The sequence below is a fragment of the Rhinoraja longicauda genome, chromosome 36, assembly GCF_053455715.1.
Source record: "Rhinoraja longicauda isolate Sanriku21f chromosome 36, sRhiLon1.1, whole genome shotgun sequence".
Lineage (NCBI taxonomy): Eukaryota > Metazoa > Chordata > Chondrichthyes > Rajiformes > Arhynchobatidae > Rhinoraja > Rhinoraja longicauda.
Genome location: NC_135988.1, coordinates 16,703,502 through 16,728,088, shown reverse-complemented (window position 1 = coordinate 16,728,088; position 24,587 = coordinate 16,703,502). Strand labels below are relative to the sequence as shown.

Here is a 24,587-nt window from a genome sequence, read left to right as displayed (position 1 = left end):
TGTTTTGTAAACATTGGGATAGTCCCAGCCTCAACTACTACTCCTCTGGCAGCTTGTTGCATACACCCACCACCCTTTGTGTGAAAAAGTTACCCCTCAGATTCCTATTAAATCTTTTCCCTTTCACCTTAAACCTATGTCCTCTGGTCCTCGATTCACCTACTCTGGGCAAGAGACTCTGTGCAACTACCCAATCTATTCCTCTCATGATTCTCCCTAGTTATCCCCTTAATCGTAATAATCAAAAACATACTTTATTAGCCAAGTATGTTTTGCAACATACAAGGAAATTGTTTTGCCATACAGTCGTACCAATAAAAATGAACAAAACACACTAAATACATTTTAACATAAACCTCTTGTTTTTAATGTCAAGTCAAGTCAAGTCAAGTTTATTTGTCACATACACATACACGATGTGCAGTGAAATGAAAGTGGCAATGCCTGCGGATTGTGCACAAAAAAGAATTACAGTGTACAGAAAAAGAATGCTAGTGTATTCCCATCATGGCCAGATGAGGATGAAGATAGTCCAGTGGTCTCTCCCAGCCTCCGATGATCAGGGGCCAAGGACCGGGATCTGAAGACCATCGCCCCATCAAAGCACAGGCATGCAGGCTGCAACCCCTCACGTCCAGGTAGGTGGGTGTAGGAAGGAACTGCAGATGCAGGTCTAAACCGAAGATAGACGCAAAGTGCTGGAGTAACTCAGCGGGACAGGCAGCATCTCTGGAGAGAAGGAATGGGTGACGTTTCGGGTCGAGACGGAATCTGAAGAACTGTCTTGACCCTAAACGTCGCCCATTCTTTCTCTCCAGAGATGCTGCCTGCCCCTCGGACTTACCACGCCATTTTGCGTCTGTCTTCTGGAGGATGGTGTTGTTAGGAATGTGTCGCCATGGATAGTTTGGGCCAGATCCAGACCGAATGGAATTGTGTCAAAATTATGGTAGTGGCCAACAAATTGAACGCAGGCAATTGTCACTTGATTCAAGGGAGATAACGATGATGAATGGGTGGGAAGGAACTGCAAGCGCTGGTTTACACCGGAGACAGACACAAAATGCTGGAGTAACTCAGCGGGACGGGCAGCATCTCTGGAGGTAAGGTGAGGAACGGGTGATGTTCCGGGTGGAGACTGGATGAAGACTGACGTACACCTTGTGAAACCTCAATGCAGAGTGAGAAACCACTGATTTTAATCAAAATATCCCTGAAAGCAGCCCTGAGTTTGTTTCTTGCTGGTTTGAAGCCAATGCTTCTGACACCCCCGCCCTCTCTTTATTGAGCCCCAGCCTCTCAAGCTGGTTGAAAGTAATTGTAGAGGATTTACTTTGATTTCTTATTCTTTATCTTCTGTAAAGGTCACCTCTATTCAAGGGTGAGAGAATTTCTTCAAAGCTCCCAGGTTTCAAATGGTTAAAAGTCCCCCCCCCCCACCCCGCCCCCCATAATCTGCTTTGATTGTAGCCCTGGGTACCTGGATACATTGTTAGCTGCAAGACCTGCCGAGAGTTTTGTACTTTCACACATCAAAGCCTCGTGGAGCACTGTGTGAGGGTGGGATCAGAGAGGGGGGGGTGGGTGGGGGTGTAGGGGGAAAGTGTCTGTGAAGGCTGTAATCATTCCTCTCACAATCAGAAGGTTAATTAGAAACGCTTGTGTGGACTGTGAATGTGCAGGGCACAGCATGGGCTGACTGCTAGATACCTGTGGGAAAGGTAACACCTCTAAATTCAATCAGGCTTGGCCATGAATGGTGACTGCCCAATCTCCTCGCACAATTGCATCCCTTTTATGCTTCTCCACTTGTCATCTGGCCCTGACAAGGTGTAAAGTGCCATTTGCCCGAGCTTTTGAAGGCCACCGCTTTCTCCTCCGCCTCACTTGAGCCAAGGTGTCACGAGCCATTAAATTGGGGATTTCCAGGGCTTAAAAAGCAAATTGTTTCTTTTTCTTTTGAACCAGGACGGGATAAACGTCCCCCTTGCTGAATAAGCTCCATTATCTACGGAGCCAAGGTAGGCCTCAGCCTCCCCAAATCAAGTTTGCCAGCATATCGGCAGGTCTATTCCACTGTTAAACCTTGTTATTGAGAACCGCGGACAAAGAAACAAAAAAGTTCTAGAAGATTTCGCCTCCAATGAGGGTGGGCAGGAAATCATTTTATGTCAATAGCTTCATTTGTCTGAGAGGTTTGGTTCTGTCAACATAAAGTCCTTGGTTGAGACACTTACTGAATTTCAGCGGGTCAGTAGAGGCCATTGGGTTCCACTGCAGATGCTGGAGTAACTCAGCGGGACAGGCAGCATCTCTGGAGAGAAGGAACGGGTGACGTCTCTGAAGAAGGGTCTCGACCCGAAACACCGCCCGTTCCTTCTCTCCAGAGATGCTGCCTGTCCCGCTGAGTTACACTGGAATTTAGAAGGATGAGAGGAGATCTTATCGAAACGAATAAGATTATTAAGGGGTTGGACACGTTAGAGGCAGGAAACATGTTCCCAATGTTGGGGGAGTCCAGAACAAGGGGCCACAGTTTAAGACAAAATGGAGAGGGTACAGAGGAGATTCACTAGAATGTTGCCTGGGTTTCAGCACTTAGGCTACAGAGAGAGGTTGAATAGGTTGGGTCTTTATTCTATGGAGCGTAGAAGGTTGAGGGGGGACTTGATAGAGGTTTTTAAAATTTTGAGAGGGACGGACAGAGTTGACGTGGGTAGGCTTTTCCCTTTGAGAGTGGGGAAGATTCCAACAAGGGGACATAGCTTCAGAATTGAGGGACAAAGGTTTAGGGGTAACGTGAGGGGGAACTTCTTTACTCAGAGGGTTGTGGCTGTATGGAATGGGCTTCCGGTGGAAGTGGTGGAGGCTGGCTCGATTTTATTATTTAAGAGTAAATTGGATAGGTATATGGATAGGAGGGGATTGGAGGGTTATGGTCTGAGTGCAGGTAGATGAGACTAGGTCAGGGAGAATGGTCGGCGTGGACTGGTAGGGCTGGACAGGCCTGTTTCCATGCTGTAGTTGTTATATGTTATATGTTAATAAGGGGTAGGCCATTTAGAACTGAGATGAGGAAAAACGTTTTCAGACAGAGAGTTGTGAATCGGTGGAATTCTCCGCCTCAGAAGGCAGTGGAGGCCAATTCCCTGAATGCATTTAAGAGAGAGCTAGATAGAGCTCTTAAGGATAGCGGAGTCAGGGGGTATGGGGAGAAGGCAGGAACGGGGTACTGATTGAGAAAGATCACCCATGATCACATTGAATGGCGGTGCTGGCTCGAAGGGCTGAATGGCCTCCTACTGCACCTATTTTCTATTGTCTATTGTCTATTGTCACTCCAGCATTTTGTGTCTATCTTCGGTTTAAATCTTCGGTCGGCAGTTCCTTCCTACACAGATTCCACTGGATGTTGAAGGTAGACACACAATGCTGGAGTAACTCAGCGGGACAGGTAGCATCTCGGTAGAGAAGGAATGGGTGACGTTTCGGGTCGAGACCCTTCTTCAGATTGATCAAAATCAGTTGTTGAGTTAGCCGTTGGAAAGCAGCAACCTCAAGCTCAAGAGAGGTTGTTTGAGTTAATGAGGCCAACGTGAAACTGATGGGAGTATCATCAATAGTAAGCTTTAAGCGGAAAGGGCGGAAGTATTTCAAAGAAAATTTACAAAACACTAGGGAGAATAGGCATGGTGAGAGAGATGAGATTAAGTGAACACAGCAATTAAAAAAATATTGGTCACATCCTCTAAGGATATTGTCCTGGCACATGCTCAATGCATTCTAGTGCATCCCTTTATAAACCCAATGTGTTCCTCTGCATCTATTCTCTATAACGGCACGGTAGCGCAGCGGTAGAGTTGCTGCTTTACAGAGAATGCAGCGCCGGAGACTCAGGTTCGATCCTGACTACGGGTGCTGCACTTTAAGGAGTTTGTACGTTCTCCCCGTGACCTGCGTGGGTTTTCTCCGAGATCTTCGGTTTCCTCCCACACTCCAAAGACGTACAGGTATGTAGGTTAATTGGCTGGGTAAATGTAAAAATTGTCCCTAGTGGGTGTAGGATAGTGTTAATGTACGGGGATCACTGGGCGGCACGGACTTGGTGGGCCGAAAAGGCCTGTTTCCGGCTGTATATATATGATATGATATGATAATATACATATCAGGCAAAATGTACAGAAGTGTGAAGACGCACACCTCCAGATTCAGGGACGGTTTCTTCCCAGCTGTTATCAGGCAACTGAACCATCCTACCACAACCAGAGAGCAGTGCTGAACTACTATCTACCTCATTGGTGACCCTCGGACTATCCTGGATCAGACTTTGCTGGCTTTACCATGCACTAAACGTTATTCCTTTACCAATAAGGGAAGGGATTCCAAGCCAGTGGGCCACAAGAGTGGCACGGGTGGGGGGTAATTTTGTGTAATTGGTGCATTGAATATCTGTATTGAATGTATGTGTCGCCTCCGAGAATGGCTGATGGAGGTTTGGAAGGAACATGTTTTGTATATATTTATTTCTCGAATAAAGTATATTTTGACATTTAAAAAAAAGTTATTCCTTTACCATGTGTCCGTACACTGTGTACGGCTCGATTATAATCATGTATTGTCTTTCCGCTGACTCGATAGCACGTGACAATAAACAAAACTAATATATATATATATATATATATATATGTGTGATAGACACAAAAAGCTGGAGTAACTCAGCGGGTCAGGCAGCATCTCTGGAGAGAAGGAAATGGGTGACGTTTCGGGTCGAGACCCTTCTTCAGACTACAGTATGTACTGTCTGAAGAAGGGTCTCGACCCGAAACGTCACCCATTCCTTCTCTCCTGAGATGCTGCCTGACCCGCTGAGTTATTCCAGCATTTTGTGAAATAAATACCTTCGACAGTATATATATATATATATGTGTGTGTGTGTGCGTGTGTGTGTATATATATGTATATATATGTATATATATGTGTGTGTGTGTGCGTGTGTGTGTATATATATGTGTGTGTTACTATTCATATATATATATATAATTTTATATATGTGTATATGTGCGTGTGTTATATATAGAAATTAATAATAAATAAATAAAAATACATATATATAACAGTGAAGTATATTCTACTAGTAGTATATAAACTATATACTATATGTATATACTATTGAAGCAAAGGGAAATCTGTACGATGATTTAAAAAATCAAAACAAGATGCAAAAATCCCAAAGATTTTGTACCAGAGCAGCTAGAAATGTATTTCCTTGAGACAAGAGCATTTTGCAGCTCTAGCATTTGATGTACCCCCTTCCCCCCCATATCCCACCCCACCCCACCCGCCCACACCCCCCACCCCACCGGCCCACCCCCCCCCCCCCATCCACCTCCTTGCTGGTGTTGGTGTGCAAGGGCGCAGTGTTTACCCTGGAGGTGGCTTGGCTTCACACACAGGCAGCTGGGGGTGGGGAGGAGGTGGGCTGGAGACAATGTGTGCAGCTGCCCCCAGTTATTCACGTCCACAATTGCCCGTCTCTCCCCCTTCCACAGCAGCTGAAGAAACAGAGAGTAAGAATGCGGCCGGGCTCAGCAGGGTTACAGAGGCAGGAGAGGGAAAGTAAACAACCTGGCGATCTCCCTCCCCTCTGATTTATGCTGCTGGATCTGTGGCCTTGGTGCCATATAGTGACTACCCGGGTCTGTGTGTAGGTAATTGGGACACTTCAATGTGTTAAACACACTATAAAAATGCAGCTTGTTATTGTTGGAGGGTGTGATTGAGCCTATGGGTGCTGTTCCGAGCTGGCAGCGTTGGAATCAGAGGTTTATGGCACTCGGCTCATGGGCCCTTGCCTGCACTGTAGAACCATCAAGCTAATCCCATTGTCCTCCCTCATAGCCATGTAATGCAAGCTAGGCATGTATACGCTGGAATTTAGAAGGATGAGAGGGGATCTTATCGAAACGTATAAGATTATTAAGGGGTTGGACACGTTAGAGGCAGGAAACGTGTTCCCAATGTTGGGGGGAGTCCAGAACCAGGGGCCACAGTTTAAGAATAAGGGGTAGGCCATTGAGAACGGAGATGAGGAAAAACGTTTTCAGTCAGAGAGTTGTGAATCTGTGGAATTCACTGCCTCAGAAGGCAGTGGAGGCCAATTCTCTGAATGCATTCAAGAGAGAGCTGGATAGAGCTCTTAAGGATAGCGGAGTCAGGGGGTGTGGGGAGAAGGCAGGAACGGGGTACTGATTGAGAAGGATCAGCCATGATCACATTGAATGGTGGTGCAGGCTCGAGGGGCCGAATGGCCTACTCCTGCACCTATTGTCTATTGTCTATTGTCTAATATTAGTTTATCGTTCAAATATACTTACATTTCCTATTTAAACACCAACATTTGAACGTGGTAAAGGTTAACTGGGAACATTGGCAGAGGGTCACATGTAACAACCGGTGGTAAAACGGTTGACAATGTGCAGGAAGGAACTGCAGATGCTGGTTTAAACCGAAGATAGACACAAAATGCTGGAGGAACTCAGCGGGACAGGCAGCATCTCTGGAGAGAAGGAATGGGCGACGTTTCGGGTCGAGACCCTTCTTCACCCTTCCGAACTGCAGATGCTGGTTTAAACCAAAGAGAGACACCAAAGATAAAACAAAGATAGGTCTGAAGAAGGGTCTTGACCCGAAACGTCACCCATTCCTTCTCTCCAGAGATGCTGCCTGTCCCGCTGAGTTACTCCAGCATTTTGTGTCTATTTTCAGGAGGATGCTGTTGTCGGTAACATGTCTCCACGCTGAGTTTGGGCTAGATCAAGACTTAATGGAATTGTGTAAAAATGATGCAAATTGAACATAGGCAAGTCTCAGTTAATCTTTAGTTGACAATATAGTTGCTTTCGTGGTTTCCTGTCCATCCTCGATTCTCAATACACCGGCTCGAGATCTGGGGGGAATGAAATGATCAGGCAAAGACAGACACAAAATGCTGGAGTAACTCAGCGGGTCTGACAGCATCTCTGGAGAAAAGGAATAGGTGACGTTTCTGGTCGAGACCCTTCTTCAGGCGAAGATGTCAAGAGCTGGGAGAGGGTTTGTTGATGATCAATAAAGAAATGTCATCTGGCACATGGTAGGAATTTAAATCTTTTGTGTGACATACTTAACATAGACAAATGTTACACCTTCGTACCGCTAAATTAGGTTTAGGTTTATCACTGTCACATGTGGCAAGGTGTAATGAGAAGCTGTGTTTTGCATGCTATCCAAACAGATCAGGTATACTACACATACATACAATCAAATTAAACTCAAAAATGTAATAAATAGAGCAAGGGGGAAGTTGCAGATCGCAGAAAACAGTTCTCAAGGTTCTAGCGCATTCATATCATATATATACAGCCGGAAACAGGCCTTTTCGGCCCTCCAAGTCCGTGCCGCCCAGTGATCCCCGTACATTAACACTATCCTACACCCACTAGGGACAATTTTTACATTTACCCAGCCAATTAACCTACATACCTGTACGTCTTTGGAGTGTGGGAGGAAACCGAAGATCTCGGAGAAAACCCACGCAGGTCACGGGGAGAACGTACAAACTCCTTACAGTGCAGCACCCGTAGTCAGGATCGAACCTGAGTCTCCGGCGCTGCATTCGCTGTAAAGCAGCAACTCTACCGCTGCGCTACCGTGCCGCCATTGTAATGCATCGGTTTCCTTTAGAGATACAGCACGGAAACAGGCCCTTCGGCCCGCCGAGTCTGTACCGACCAGCGATCCCAGCACATTAACACTATCCTACACACACCAGGGACAATTTACACTTATGCCAAGCCAATTAACCGACAAGCCTGTACGTCTTTGGAGTGTGGGAGGAAACCGAGGATCTCTGAGAAAACCCACGCAGGTCACGGGGAGAACGTACAAACTCCGTACAGACAGCGCCCGTAGTCGGGATCGAACCTGGGTCTCCGGCGCTGCAAGCGCCGTAAGGCAGCAACTCTACCGCTGCACCACCGTGACCGCCCTGTTCCCTAGTTAAAGTACAATGCCCGCAATGGGGTAGAGGTGAATCGGACAGCACCCGCAATGGGGTAGAGGTGAATCGGACCGTTCAGAAGGCCGATAACAGAGGGGATGAAGCTGTTCCCATGTCTGGTGGCGCGCGCTTTCCAGTTTCTGTACCTTCTGCTGATGGGAGCAAGGAGAGGAAGGTGGGGCGGGCGTTTGATTATGCTGGCTGCTTTTCTGAGGCAGCCTGAGTGTAGATGGTAGAAGGTCCAGTCATGTGAAACATCCTCAACTCTCTGCAATATCCCGAGATGCTGCCTGATCCTCGTGGTGTTGCTCCTGGTTCTAAGGGCATCGCCATCAGGAGTATCTTTCCTTCGTCGTGCTTGTTCAGGATTGGGAAGCGTCCGGTCACATCCTCATCTGGTCCTCCCAAAGCCTCACGCATATAAATCCCATTGCCACCATCCCATGTTGTACGTCAATCCTGCCAACCCAGGAACTGATCTGGTGAACATTTGCTGAGCTCCCTCCACAGTAAGAAAATCATTCCTCAGATAAGGAGATCAAATCTGCAGAGCCATGGAGATTCTAGATAAGTTAGATTTAGTTAGAGGGCTAATGTAATCAAGGGATATGGGGAGAAAGCAGGAACGGGGTACTGATTTTGGATGATCAGCCAATACACAATAGACAATAGGTTCAGGAATAGGCCATTCAGCCTTTCGAGCCAGCACCGCCAGTCAATGTGATCATGGCTGATCATTCTCAATCAGTACCCCGTTCCTGCCTTCTCCCCATACCTCCTGACTGCGCTATCCTTAAGAGCTCTATCTCTTGAATGCATTCAGAGAATTGGCCTCCACTGCCTTCTGAGGCAGTGAATTCCACAGATTCACAACTCTCTGACTGAAAAACTTTTTCCTCATCTCCGTTCTAAATGGCCTACCCCTTATTCTTAAACTGTGGCCCTTTGTTCCGGACTCCCCCAACGTTGGGAACATGTTTCCTGCCTCTAACGTGTCCAACCCCTTAATAATCTTATAATCATGATCATATTGAATGATCATGACCGTGAAGGACCGAATGAAAGACCGAATGGCCTCCTCCTGCACCTATTTTCTATGTTTCTAAGTCTAGACGGACTAGGTGCCGTTTCGGGTTGAGACCCTTCTTCAGATGGATCTTCTTCTTGTGTCTGGCATGCACAGCCTGAAGATGTCGGTCACGGGTAGACATCCAGGCCAGGGCAGCATCAGTGGCTGGTTGGATGGTTACAGGTCACTAGTGGCATTGTCAAAAGTGACACCAAAACACTACATCTGTTCGACTGTGCGCGTCGGGTTGATTGCATTAGTCGGTACAGGATGGACCAGGTGAAGGCTGCAATCTCCCACTTCAGACTGATGTAGATGGGTCTCGATCCGAAACGTCACCCATTCCTTCTCTCCCGAGATGCTGCCTGACCCGCTGAGTGACTCCAGCATTCTGTGCCTGCCTTCAAGCCAAATTATCAGTCTGAAGAAATGGTCTCGACCCGAAACGTCACCTGTTCCTTCTCTCCAGAGATGTTGTCTGACCCACTGAGTTACTCCAGCTTTTTCTCTGCTAATCTTCTAACACTCGCACTCCCCCTAGGAAAGACTGCAAGTTCCTTGCATGTTCGGTGTGTCTTTGCTTGTTTTCACTGAACCTGTTCCCATTGTCCTTGCCAGACTCTATTCAATGTAATTACCATCCATCAGTGCTATTTACACTTTAGCACGGCCTCACGAATAGAAGGTATCACTTGCATTTTACTCACAAGATGCTGGAGTAACTCAGCGGGTCAGGCAGCATCTCAGGAGAGAAGGAATGGGTGACTTTTTGGGTCGAGACCCTTCTTCAGACTGATGTCAGGGGGGCGGGACAAAGGAAGGATATAGGTGGAGACAGCATTTTACTCATTTGTTTGATCAGCCTGTTTTTCCTTTGGTAACTTTTAGTTTATTGAATGTGATTAACAGTTTCAAAAGAAACATACTCCCATGTTTTTCCTGTGCATTTTCCGTGTGCTTTCTTTCCCCAGTAAGAAAGCCCCATGTGCTTTCTTCCCCAATTGCCCCAGTAAATGATCTCGGCGATCTCTTCGCTGAACACCTGCGCTCGGTCTGCATTGACCAAACTGATCTCCTGGTGGCCGAGCACTTCAACTCCCCCTCCCATTCCCAGTCTGACCTTTATGTCATGGGCCTCCTCCAGTGCCATAGTGAGGCCCACCGGAAATTGGAGGAACAGCACCTCATATTTCGCCTGGGCAGCTTGCAGCCCAGTGGTATGAACATTAACTTCTCCAACTTTAGATAGTTCCTCTGACCCTCCCTTCCCCTCCCCCTTCCCAGTTCTCCCTCCAACTGCCTGTCTCCACCTATATCCTTCCTTTGTCCCGCCCCCCTGACATCAGTCTGAAGAAGGGTCTCGACCCGAAACGTCACCCATTCCTTCTCTCCCGAGATGCTGCCTGACCTGCTGAGTGAATCCAGCATTTTGTGAATAAATACCTTCGATTTGTACCAGCATCTGCAGTTATTTTCTTATACTAAATGTCCCAGCTTATTTGGTTCTGGTCCTGCGGGAGTCAAATTTACTGGGGCAATTTTGCGACCTTTTTGAGCTTCTGCAGCCCATGTGAATAAGATGCTTCCCACAGAGTTGCAGGGTGGAATGTAGCAAGATCGTCACAATGAAGGGCTTGGATGCATTTCCAAATCAACACCGTGTTCCAGAGTCACAGAGTGATACAGTGTGGAAGCAGGCCCTTCGGCCCAACTTGCCCACACCGGCCAACATGTCCCAGCTAAACTAGTCCCACCTGCCCGCATTTGGCCCATATCCCTCCAAACCTGTCTTATCCATGTACTTGTCTAACTGTTTCTTAAACTTTGGTGTAGTCTGGACCTAAATATGCAGCCAAAACACTGTCAGCCAGTTAAGCAATTGATTAGGAAAATAACTGCAGATGCTGGTACACATTGAAGGTATCACAAAAAGCTGGAGTAACTCAGCGGGACAGGCAGCATCTCTGGAGAGAAGGAACGGGTGACGTTTCGGGTTGAGAACCTTCTTGAGACAAGAATGTCCTTGACCTGAAACGTCACCCATTCCTTCTCTCCAGAGATGCTGGCTGTCCCGCTGAGTTACTATCGCCTTTTATGTCTGTCTTCGGTTTAAACCAGCATCTGCAGTTCCTTCTTACATGACTCCTCTGGCAGCTTGTTCCAAACACCCACCACCCTTTGTGTGAAAAGGATACTTGGCTTACTTGCAGGAGAACCTGTAGATAGATGGTTGTAACACCAGCTGCTTGTTTCTTCAGCTGAAGATGTACCTCTGATAATGCAGAACCTCTGGCCAAGTGACGGTGAACAATGGGACTGCTCTCTGGAGCACGACTTGTACCTTGGACAACTGAGCACCTTTTTGAATTGCTAGCAATCACTAAGGTCCATAAGTGATAGGAGCAGAATTAGGCCATTCAGCCCATCAAGTCCACTCCACCATTCAATCATGGCTGGTCTATCTCTCCCTCCCAACCCCATTCTCCTGCCTTCTCCCCGTACATAACCCCTGACACCCGTACTGATCAAGAATCTATCTATCTCTGCCTTGAAAATATCCATTGACTCGGCCTCCACAGCCTTCTTTGGGAATTCATTCCACAGATTCACCACCCTCTGACTGAAGAAATTCCTCCCCATCTCCTTCCTAAAGGAACGTCCTTTAATTCTGAGGCTGTGACCTTTAGTCCTAGACTCTCCCACTGGTGGAAACATCCTCTCCACATCCACTCTTTCCAAGCCTTTCACCAGTTAGCTGTGCATTGCTGAGCACACAGACTGTATCTTGAACATCAGTGTACAGAAATATTTAAATGACTGTGGACCCATCCTAGATAACCTGTGAGTGTGCGAGACTGTGGAAATATCTGTATACTAAAACTCTCGTTTGTTTGTTTGTTTGTTCCTGAACTACAGACAAAACGGTGCACGATAGTGTGACAATTTTAGGCCCGCCTTACTTGCCAACGTTCCTTTGGTGCTAATGGGAGAAGTTTCATTGAAATCAGTGTTATATTTTTTTTAAGTTAGTCACTTTTTAGAGTTTAAATCTATCTCCTAGGGAGGGAGGGGAGGGAGGGGGGAGGGAGGATAAGGGGGTTTGTGGGGCATGGAGGGGGGGGTGAGGAGGGAGGGGGGGGTGAGGAGGGAGGGGGGGGTGAGGAGGGAGGGGGGGGTGAGGAGGGGAGGGGGGGGTGAGGAGGGAGGGGGGGTGAGGAGGGAGGGGGGGGTGAGGAGGGAGGAGGGAGATGATAAGGGGAGTTTGTGGGGCATGGAGGGGGGGTGAGGAGGGAGGGGGGGGTGAGGAGGGAGGGGGGGGAGGAGGGAGGGGGGGGTGAGGAGGGAGGGGGGGGGGTGAGGAGGGAGGAGGGAGATGATAAGGGGGGTTGAGGGGCATGGAGTGGGGGTGAGGAGGGAGGGGGGGATGAGGAGGGAGGGGGGGTGAGGAGGGAGGGGGGTGAGGAGGGAGGGGGGGGGTGAGGAGGGAGGGGGGTGAGGAGGGAGGGGGGGGTGAGGAGGGAGGAGGGAGATGATAAGGGGGGTTTGTGGGGCATGGAGGGGGGGTGAGGAGGGAGGGGGGGGGGTGAGGAGGGAGGGGGGGTGAGGAGGGAGGGGGGGGGTGAGGAGGGAGGGGGGGTGAGGAGGGAGGGGGGGGTGAGGAGGGAGGGGGGGGTGAGGAGGGAGGAGGGGGAGGATAATGGGGGTTGAGGGGCATGGAGTGGGGGGGAGAAGGGGGGAGGAGGGAGGGGGAGGGAAGTGGGAGGAGGGAGGAGGGAGGGGAGGGGAGGAGGGAGAGGAGAGGGTGGGAGGGGGGAGGAAGGGAGGAGAGGGTGCTGCACCAATGCAGGAGAGATTTGGTCCCAGCGGGTCCTCTTGGTCTAATATGTCTTTATAATCGAGGTGTGTCTTGCAAACATTCCGAGCATGAACTTAAACAACAGCACAGTCTCCGACATACACAACCTAGAACGCGTTGAACAGCCTTTTATTTGTACAATTTGTTTCCTTTTTTTTTTTCAATCCACTTTTAATTTTTTTTTTAAAAACCTGCTCCTGTCCCACTGCCCACCCATTAAAATGAAGTATAAAAAAATAAAACATCTGGTTAAAAAAATATTGCCAGTCCGAGTCTAGGTCCGGTGACGCTTCGGGATGCGTGTTCTCCGAGTCCTTTTGGTGACGGGGTAGTTTATAAACTCAAAGTGCCTTTGGCGGTCTCGGTTCGGGAAGAGGGGCTCCCCTTTGAACAGTCTTTTCATGAAGTGGACTTCCCTCTGGTTCTGCCTGGTCTTTGTGGCTTTTCTGGGCTGCCCTTTCCTGGTGAAGGCCATGTACCACCCTTCGTACTTGGTGTTCCGCAGCGCCGTGTAGTTATTTTCCAGCAATATTTCCGTGAAGATGCAATCCTTGCCCTTGCCCACCAACTGTAAAAATAAGGGAACAAATGAAGAAGGATCTCGACCAGAAACGCCCCCCTTACCTTCTCTCCAGAGGTGCTGCCTGGGTTACTCCAGCTTAGGTGCAGGAGGAGGCCATTCGGCCCTTCGAGCCAGCACCGCCATTCAATGTGATCATGGCTGACCATTCTCAATCAGTACCCCGTTCCTGCCTTCTCCCCATACCCCCTGACTCCGCTATCCTTAAGAGCTCTATCCAGCTCTCTCTTGAATGCATTCAGAGAATTGGCCTCCACTGCCTTCTGAGGCAGAGAATTCCACAGATTCACAACTCTCTGACTGAAAAAGGTTTTCCTCATCTCCGTTCTAAATGGCCTACCTCTTATTCTTAAACTGTGGCCCCTTGTTCTGGACTCCCCCAACATTGGGAATTTTGTGTCCCTCTTCGGTTTAAACCAGCGACTGCAGTTCCTTCCCATGCAATATTCTGCACCTCATTTTCCCAGATTCTAAAGTGTAAACAGCAGACATGCCACATCCTTGGGATGAGCTTCACTGCATTGCAAACAGCCATGCTTGGAAAGACACAAAATGCTGGAGTAACTCAGCAGCTCAGATGGCATTTTAGGACAAAAGGAACAGGTGACGTTTCGGGTCGAGACCTTTCTTCAGACCCACAGCACCACCCATTCCTTTTCTCCAGAGATGCTGTCTGACCCGCTGAGTTACTCCAGCCTTTTTGCGTCTATCTTCGGTTTAAACCAGCATCTGCAGTTCCTTCCTAGGTAATGCTTGGAAATGTTGTTTCACCCTTCCTTAGTTTTCACATCGGGTTCACATCAGAGTTAGAATGATCATTATCACCATTGCTGAGTTCCCCACCATCAGCACCCAGGGCAATAACTCCCTGGATATGATTTTACCCAGAAATTATCACAGTTCTGCTCGACTAGGGCAACATAGAAACATAGAAAATAGGTGCAGGAGTAGGCCATTCGGCCCTTCGAGCCTGCACCGCCATTCAATATGATCATGGCTGATCATCCAGCTCAGTAGCCTGTACCTGCCTTCTCTCCATACCCCCTGATCCCTTTAGCAAAAAGGGCCACATCTAACTCCTTCTTAAATATAGCCAATGAACTGGCCTCAACTACCTTCTGTGGCAGAGAATTCCACAGACTCACCACTCTCTGTGTGAAGAAATGCTTTCTCATCTCGGTCCTAAAAGACTTCCCCCTTATCCTTAAGCTGTGACCCCTGGTTCTGGACAAAAATTGATTCATTTTCACAGTTCAAGTATATCATAGTGACTAGAGTCATAGAGTGATACAGAGTGGAAACAGGCCCTTCGGCCCATCTTGCCCACTCCAGCCAACATGTCCCAGCTACACTAGTCCCACCTACCCGTGTTTGGCTCATATCCCTCCAAACCTGTCCTATCCATGTACCTGTCTAACTGTTTCTTAAACGTTGGGATAGTCCCAGCCTCAACTACCTCCTCTGGCAGCTTGTTCCATACACCCACCACCCTTTGTGTGAAAAAGTTACCCCTCAGATTCCTATTAAATCTTTTCTGTTTCACCTTAAACCTATGTCCTCTGGTCCTCGATTCCCCTACTCTGGGCAAAAGACCCTGTGCATCTACCCGATCTATTCCTCTCATGATTTTATACACCTCTATAAGATTCACCCCTCATCCTCTTGCGCTCAAGGGAATAGAGTCCCAGCCTACTAAACCTCTCCCTAAAGCTCAGGCCCTCTAGTCCTGGCAACATCCTCGTAAATGTCCGCTGAATCCTTTCCAGCTCATTTTGAACGCCAGTGAACTAAAATTATTTGGGTCTCGATTTGAAGAATAAGACCCTTCTTATTTGAAGAAGGGTCTCGACCCGAAACGTCACCCATTCCTTCTCTCCCGAGATGCTGCCTGACCCGCTGAGTTACTCCAGCATTTTGTGAATAAATCGATTTGTACCAGCATCTGCAGTTATTTTCTTATAAAATTATTTGGGGATGGGGAGAAGGCAGGAACGGGGTACTGATTGAGAGTGATCAGCCATGATCACATTGAATGGCGGTGCTGGCTCAAAGGGCCAAATGGCCTCCTCCTGCACCTATTGTCTATTGTCTATTCAATCTCCCCTCATAGAGCAATCTCCCCACCCCAGGGATTAATCTAAAGAACTCTGCTGCAATATCTGAAGGCATGGGTTTCACTTACTCACTTATTATGACACAGGAGGAGGACCATTTAACTCGTCTCAGCAAAGTAAACCACTCGGTCCCCTGTTCCCTTTGCCTGTAGTCCTGCATCATATTCTCTCTCACCCAAGCTGTCATCTTCTCTAATTCTTTTACCACTTACCACCCCCTGAGAGGCCATTACATTCAAAACTCCGCTGCCCGTCTACTCACCCACACCCCGATCCGTGGCCATATCACCCCCGTCCTTTATAAACTCCACTGGCTCCCCATCCCCCAGAGAATCCAGTACAAAATCCTCCTCATGACCTACAAAGCCCTCCATAACCTGGCCCCATCCTACCTGACTGACCTCCTCCACAGGCACACTCCCACCTGCACCCTCCGCTCTGCCGCTGCCAATCTCCTATCCCCCCACATCCGGACCAAACTCAGATCCTGGGGGGACAGGGCTTTCTCCATCGCTGCTCCCACCCTATGGAACTCACTACCCCAAAACGTTAGAGACTCCTCCACACTCACCACATTCAAAACTTCGCTGAAGTCTCACCTGTTCAGTACTGCCTTCAACCACTGAAGGTCACCTCACCTTCTGTCTCCTTTCTCTGTTCGTTTATTTATTTACTTATTTATCTATTTATTAATTTCCCTATGTTCTCTAAATCTCTGTAAAGCGTCTTTGAGTATATGAAAAGCACTATATAAATAAAATACATTATTATTATTATTATTAGCAGCGGCCAATTAACCTGCCAGCAACCTTTTAGGATTATGGGAGGAAACCGGAGCACCTGGAGGGACAAGATGGACCACTCCGTTGCAATCGCCGACACTGAAGTGTAGTACACAAAGGAGCCATTTTAGTAAGCAAAACGTCGGCCATTTTCGTAAGCAAACCCCGCCGATCGCTCTGCCTCTCGCAGTGTAATCAGTGTTTTGGGGGAACAGTATGTGTGATGACGCCATTAAAATGCAGAATATATCTCATCTATCAATCCGCAGATTGTTGTTATTTTTCTTTTAAAATGTTTCTGCAAGTTTCTGCCTACTAAAATGGCCGCCGACGTACTACGGTTTTCAGAGTCGAGTGGTCGATCTTGCTCCTCTGGTATCTTTGGTTTAAACCGAAGATAGACCACAAAATGCTGGAGTAACTCAGCAGGTCAGGCAGCATCTCGGGAGAGAAGGAATGGGTGACGTTTCGGGTCGAGACCCTTCTTCAGACTGAAGAAGGGTCTCGACCCGAAACGTCACCCATTCCTTCTCTCCCGAGATGCTGCCTGACCTGCTGAGTTACTCCAGCATTTTGTGAATAAATCTAAGGGTCGAGACCCTTCTTCAGACCCAAAGTCGGTGGGACTGAATGTAGGGAGACAGGTGTGGCCAGTGTCCAGACTCTCACACTGTGTAAAGTCAGGAACTGAGGACAACTTGCTTCCTGGTGAACAGGTGCCTGGGTTATTCCCTGTGCGGGAGCAGGCTGGGAATGTTTCAGTGGGCAGTGGTTATGAATGGAATTGTCGGAGGCAACAACAGACAAAGTCAGTGTGTGGGCTTCATACAGCGGTGACCACCCGACCATGATTATGATAGAGAGAGGCAGGTAATGGGGCTTCCAGCAAGTGGGAGGCTTTGGAAGCAACATCACTCTGGAAGAGTGTAGGAAAAAAACTGCAGATGCTGGTTTCAATCGAAGATCGACACAAAATGCTGGAGTAACTCAGCGGGGTCAGGCAGCATCTCCGGAGAGAAGGAATGGGTGACGTTTCGGGTCGAGACCCTTCTTCAGACTGATGTCAGGGGAGGGGCGGGACAATTGGTGGAGCGGGAGCATGGGGCGGTGACGTCACCCGCTGTCCCTTATTTGGGAGTGAGGAAGTTGGCAACCCTACTACTAATACGGGACAAGGGCGGTCCCTGTACGGGACAAACTAATTTAGACCAAAATACGGGATGTCCCGGCTAATACGGGACAGTTGGCAACTCTAGTTGTGCTGGGCCTGTGCCACTTCCAGACGGAGGTAATCTTCACACCCCAGCTTCACCTCTCACACTTACCTTTCCCACAAGCTTCCCTCTTCTGTTCATGCAGATGTAATGTCCCGTCTCCGCTCCCCGAATCCGCACTCGACTGTCAAACGTGTCCGTTTCCACCAGCAGTTTGGCTACAAGAACAGAGAAACGTTCCAATAAACTCGTTGGAAGGAACTGCAGTTACTGGCTTAAACCGAAGCGAGGGCACACGAGAAGCTGGAGCAACTCAGCGGATCGGGCAGCGTCCCTGGAGAGAAGGAAGGGGCGACGTTTCGGCTCGAGTCTGAAGAAGGGTCTCGACCCGAAACGCCGGCCGTGCAGCGTAGGTTTACTAGGTTAATTCCAGGAATGGCGGGACTATCATATGTTGAAAGACTGGAGCGACTAGGCTTGTATACACTGGAATTTAGAAGGATGAGAGGAGATCTTATCGAAACGTATAAGATTATTAAGGGGTTGGACACGTTAGAGGCAGGAAACATGTTCCTAATGTTGGGGGAGTCCAGAACAAGGGGCCACAGTTTAAGAATAAGGGGTAGGCCATTTAGAACTGAGATGAGGAAAAACATTTTCAGTCAGAGAGTTGTGAATCTGTGGAATTCTCTGCCTCAGAAGGCGGTGGAGGCCAGTTCTCTGAATGCATTCAAGAGAGAGCTGGATAGAGCTCTTAAGGATAGCGGAGTCAGGGGGGTATGGGGAGAAGGCAGGAACGGGGTACTGATTGAGAATGATCAGCCATGACCACATTGAATGGCGGTGCTGGCTCGAAGGGCAGAATGGCCTCCTCCTGCACCTATTGTCTATTTGGCCCTTTGAGCCAGCACCGCCATTCATTGTGATCATAGCTGATCATCCCTCAGATTCCTATTAAATCTTTTCTGTTTCACCTTAAACCTGTGTCCTCTAGTCCTCGATTCCCCTACTCTGCGCAAAAGACCCTGTGCATCTACCCGATCTATTCCTCTCATGATTTTATACACCTCTATAAGATTCACCCCTCATCCTCCTGCGCTCAAGGGAATAGAGTCCCAGCCTACTCAACCTCTCCCTAAAGCTCAGGCCCTCTAGTCCTGGCAACATCCTCATAAATGTCTGCTGAATCCTTTCCAGCTCATTTTGAACGCCAGTGAACTAAAGTTATTTGGGGATGGGGAGAAGGCAGGAATGGGGTACTGATTGTGAATGATCAGCCATGATCACATTGAATGGTGGTGCTGGCTCGAAGGGCCGAATGGCCTACTCCTGCACCTATTGTCCATTACCAGACGAGGCAGCATTAACATTGGGGCTCCTTACCAACTTCGAACCATAGCTAAAATCAAACCTTTCCTCCAATTCGACGACACAGAAAAAATCATTCACGCTTTCATTTCCTCCCGCCTAGACTACTGCAACTCCCTATACACTGGGATCAGCCAATCTTCCCTGTCCCGCCTGCAACTGGTCCAAAACGCCGCAGCGAGACTCCTGACGGGTACCCGTAAAAGGGACCACATCACCCTGATTCTGGCCTCTCTCCACTGGCTCCCTGTACGGTACAGAATCAACTTCAAGCTCCTCCTATTCACGTATAAAGCCCTAAATGGACACCCCCCCCATACATCAAAAATCTTCTAACCCCCCTCTCTAACTCCAGGTCCCTCAGGTCGGCCGACTTGGGGCTACTGACTATCCCGCGGTCTAGGCTTAAGCTCAGGGGTGACCGCGCTTTTGCGGTTGCAGCTCCTAGACTGTGGAACAGCATCCCTCTCCCCATCAGAACTGCCCCCTCCATCGACTCCTTTAAGTCCAGGCTCAAAACCTATTTCTACTCCCTAGCGTTTGAGGCTTATTGAGGAGGCGCTGTGAACTGTTTGCGTGCTACTGTATGTTTCATTTTTTTCCCCCATTGGAACCTAATCAGATGTACAGCACTTTGGTCAACGTGGGTTGTTTTTAAATGTGCTATACAAATAATATTGACTTGACTTGACTTGACTTGACGTGACTTGACTTACCATATTTGCTGCCGTCCTCAGCGGTCGCGTTGATTCTCTTGCCCAGGATCTGCACGTGCTTCCCGCTGGTCCGACTGTACAGCTGGTAAACCCGGATGTGCCGTCTGCTCAACTGGTCGGTATTCCGGGCGTGATCTCTGACGTGCTGATTAAAATTAGGAGACGATTGATTCTCCCCCTTTTAGTTTGCAAAGGGAGAAATAAAATCAATTTGCTTTTACTGTGCCGGAGCCCAGCGTTCGGCCACACCCTGAGCCCCAGTCCTCCGTCTTCCCTGGCCCCCACCACCATCACATCACCCCTCGGGTTCCCACGCAGGTTGGGTCTACCCCTGAAGGTACACACGAACCTGACCTCACCACCCTTTACCCACCCCCACCCACCACCCGTGCCAACAACGAACCAATGTATCCATCCTAACATTAGCCGAAGAAGGGTCTGGACACGAAACGTCACCCATTCCTTCTCTCCCGAGATGCTGCCTGACCCGCTGAGTTACTCCAGCATTTTGTGTCTACCTTCAATTTTAACCAGCATCTGCAGTTTTTTCCCTAACATTAGCTCTGCCCTATTTCTCTACCTGTTCACCAACCTATCCAATTATTCATCCAAATTCAGCTCCACTTGACCGACAATCGGTTTAAACCAGCATCTGCAGTTCCTTCCTACACACTAACATTAGCTTTGATGTTATCTTCTCCCAGCTGACAATGATCAATGATCCTGTTCCCCATTCCCTTTGTCCTATTTTCACACCTTACACTTCCCTATCCAATGTATCTCCCTCTCCCCTGTCTGAGGAAGGGTCTTGACCCGAAACGTCACCCATTCCTTCTCTCCCGAGATGCTGCCTGTCCCGCTGAGTTACTCCAGCATTTTGTGTCTATTAGTTTAGTTGAGTTTAGTTTAGAGAAACAGGCCCTTCGGCCCACCGGGTCGGCACCGACCAACGATCCCCGCACACTAAACACTATCCTACACGCATTAGGGACAATTTTACATTCATACCAAGTCGATCAACCTACAAACTTGTACGCCTTTGGAGTGTGGAAGGAAACAAAAGATCTCAGAGAAAACCCACGTGGTCACGGGGAGAACGTACAAACTCCGCACAGACAGCACCCGTAGTCGGGATCGAGCCTGGGTCTCTGGCGCTGTGAGGCAGCAGCTTTACCGCTGTGCCACCGTGACCGCCCATAGATAGAGGCAAACAGACGGAAATAGGTCATTTGCCCCACTGAGTCCGAGCTGACCCTCAAGTCCCGACGTACACTAATCAGACAATAATCTCACTTTATTCTCCTCACGTTCCTATCAACACCCCATGAGCTACTGACCAAATAGTCTTTTTTATCCTCTACAAACAAGGAACTGCAGGCGCTGGTTTACAAAAACAAGACACAAAGTGCTGGAGCAACTCAGTGGATCAGGCAGCATACTGGACCACATGGATGGCGGTGCTGGCTCGAAGGGCCGAATGGCCTACTCCTGCACCTATTGTCTATGGACAGGTCTGAAGAAGAGTCCCAACCCAAAAGACACCTAGTCATGTTCTCCAGAGACGCTGCCTGACCCACTGAGTTACTCCAACACTTTGTGTCTTTTTTACCATTTTTTTTCTCATTAGTTGAGATTAGTCTGGAGTTCTATTGTTCTATTTCTCTACCCATTCACCAGCCTCTCCAATTATTCACCCAAATACAGCTACGTTTGACCTCCATACCTCACAGTTGACCACTGTCCCCAAATACACCCCTTTAACACACCTCAACTACTCATCTGTTCTTCTACCATAGCCAGACCTCTCCCCATGGGTCTCGTTTAATTAGTACGGGTGTTACGAGGAGAAAGCAGGAGATTGGGGTTGAGAGAGAGAGAGATAGATCAGCCATGATTCAATGGCGGTGTAGACTTGATGGGCCGAATGGCCTAATTCTGCTCCTATCACTGATGAACTTATGCCTGTTTGAAACATGGAAAGTAGGTGCAGGAGTAGGCCATTCGGCCCTTCGAGCCAGCACCGCCATTCAATATGATCACGGCTGATCATCCAGAATCAGTACCCTGTTCCTGCTTTCTCCCCACATCTCTTGATTCCGTTAACCCGAAGAGCTAGACACAAAATGCTGGAGTAACTCAGCGGGTCAGGCAGCATCTCGGGAGGGGGAGGAATGGGTGACGTTTCGGGTCTGGACCCTTCTTCAGACTGCGGTTAGTCCTAACAGCCATATCTAACTCTCTCTCTGTGGCAGAGAATTCCACATGTGTCTGGCCGTTTCCCAGAACACAGGAGGATTATTAGGTTTAAAGTGAAGGTCTATACTGGGGGCGTCCCTCTGAAGATTGCTGCCTTGGTGGTCCGATGGAAGTTTCCCGGAGATCTAACGATGCCGCTATCCATTTGCAGCCTTTTCTATTTTTATCGTCGAGACACAAATGTTCCTCTTGCCACGGCATTTTTTCCATGCCCCTCACTGCATCGAGCCTCTTGTGGACATGTGTCCACAGTACATAAATATTCTCAAATTTCACTCGGTTGTTTCACCTGGAGAGCCAATAGACAATAGACAATAGGTGCAGGAGGAGGAGGCCATTCGGCCCTTTGAGCCAGCACTGCCATTCAATGTGATCATGGCTGATCATTCTCAATCAGTACCCCGTTCCTGCCTTCTCCCCATACCCCCTGACTCCGCTATCCTTAAGAGCTCTATCTAGCTCTCTCTTGAATGCATTCAGTGAATTGGCCTCCACTGCCTTCTGAGGCAGAGAATTCCACAGATTCACAACTCTCTGACTGAAAAAGATTTTCCTCATCTCAGTTCTAAATGGCCTACCCCTTATTCTTAAACTGTGGCCCCTTGTTCTGGACTCCCCTAACATTGGGAACATGTTTCCTGCCTCTAACGTGTCCAACCCCTTAATAATCTTATACGTTTCGCTAAGATCCCCTCTCATCCTTCTAAATTCCAGTGTATACAAGCCTAGTCGCTCCAGTCTGCAGATGTTCACATCTGCTCCTTATCCTGTTCACTGTTAACCTTTAGCTGTTAACAAACGGTCACAGACAAAATAGGTCGGATGAAGAAGGAAGCTTCATATATACCTTGGAAGCAACTTGACTATTAATAACACTGTGGAGAACCTTACACAGGGTCAATTATAGCACTCTGAGCAAAGGAATAGGTGGCGTTTCGGGTCTTCAGAAGAAGGGTCAAAGCAGAATCACCGACAGTATTTAAGAAGGTGGACACAAAATGCTGGAGTAACTCAGCAGGTCAGGCAGCATCGCGGGAGAGAAACGTCACCCATTCCTTCTCTCCAGAGATGCTGTCTGGCTCGCTGAGTTACTCCAGCTTTTTGTGTCCATCTTCGGTTTAAACCATCATCTGCAGTTCCTTCTTACGCACAGCACTCTGGGAGGACAGTACCTGAATCGGAAGGGAAATTGAACACTAGGTTTAAAGAACCCAAAATATTGAAAAGACCCAGAGTAGGGGTGCAGGGAATGATCAATCAGAGTTGTTCAAGGGCCTTTGGTTTACGCTAGATCTTTCATCCAGGCCAACATCAGCCCCCTCTAGTCAGTCAGAAAGCAAAATTGGTAGATGTGTCAGCATTTAAAAAACAAAGTGAGTCACTGGGCCTGTGGGACTGCCAGCCACTGTAGCCACAGACAGACACAGCGGGACGGGCAGCATCTCCGGAGAGAAGGAATGGGTGACGTTTCGGGTCAAGACTAGGGTCGCCAACTGTCCCGTATTAGCCGGGACATCCCGTATTTTGGGCTAAATTGGTTTGTCCCGCACGGGACCGCCCTTGTCCCGTATTAGTTTGGGTTGCCAACTTCCTCACTCCCAAATAAGGAGAGTGATCAGCCATGATCGCATTGAATGGCGGTGCTAGCTCGAAGGGCTGAATGGCCTACTCCTGCACCTATTGTCTATTGTCTATTGACAATTTCCACTGCAAAATCTCAGGGTACGTCTACTTTGAAGAAACGCTCCTCCTCTCTCTGACAGGAGCTCGGCCCCATCCTCTCTGTCTTTGATTTGTCCTTTTGCATTCCTTGCATTCATTCGCTTTTTGTCCATTTTCATATCTCCTATTTCTCTCTCCCCAGACCCTCGGTCTGAAGAAGGGTCTTGACTAGGGTTGCCAACTTCCTCACTCCCAAATAAGGGACAAAGGGTGACATCACCGCCCCTGCGACCTCAGACCTGGGTTGGGAGGTGATTATGCTCTGCCCACCAAGATTCAAGTAGGATTTGTGCCTTAAAGCCTCAGCTCAAATTAAGTGAAGAAAATCGGAAAAGTGGTGACTGAAGAGTGGAATACCGTGGCTTCAAGGGACAATAGACAATAGATGCAGGAGGAGGCCATTCGGCCCTTCGAGCCAGCACCGCCATTCAATGTGATCATGGCTGTTCATTCTCAATCAGTACCCCGTTCCTGCCTTCTCCCCATACCCCCTGACTCCGCTATCCTTAAGAGCTCTATCTAGCTCTCTCTTGAATGCATTCAGAGAATTGGTCTCCACTGCCTTCTGAGGCAGAGAATTCCACAGATTCACAACTCTCTGACTGAAAAAGTTTCTCCTCATCTCAGTTCTCAGTTCCCGGCTTTCCAGCGGGGAATCTCACTTTTGCAAAATGGACAGCAGCTCCTGCTAATTTTAACCATTTGCCCAGAGATAAGAGTTAGCTTGGTGTTGGAGACTGAAACTATTTATATCTGGCCTAAAATAAGATCCCCATGATAAATTTACAACAGGGGTTAGCACCGAGGTTAGGGGAGAAGGGGGGGGGGGGGGGTGGGGGGTGGGGGGGTGGGGGTGTAGTTCTCCAGAAACT

General features: G+C 48.5%; 1 protein-coding gene across 1 annotated transcript in view; it reads right to left on the bottom strand.

Annotated features, from left to right (window-relative positions):
* Positions 1-13,110: 13,110 nt before the first annotated feature.
* LOC144610388 (fibroblast growth factor 17-like) overlaps positions 13,111-24,587 on the bottom strand; it is a 67,272-nt gene continuing 55,795 nt past the window's right edge. Inside the window, exons 2-4 of the mRNA XM_078429023.1 lie at positions 19,738-19,915; positions 17,765-17,871; positions 13,111-13,531 (exon numbers count right to left, since the gene is read on the bottom strand). Of these exons, the coding sequence (XP_078285149.1) occupies positions 13,238-13,531; positions 17,765-17,871; positions 19,738-19,915 (579 nt within the window). The 3' untranslated portion in view covers positions 13,111-13,237. The remainder of the gene's footprint in view (positions 13,532-17,764; positions 17,872-19,737; positions 19,916-24,587) is intronic.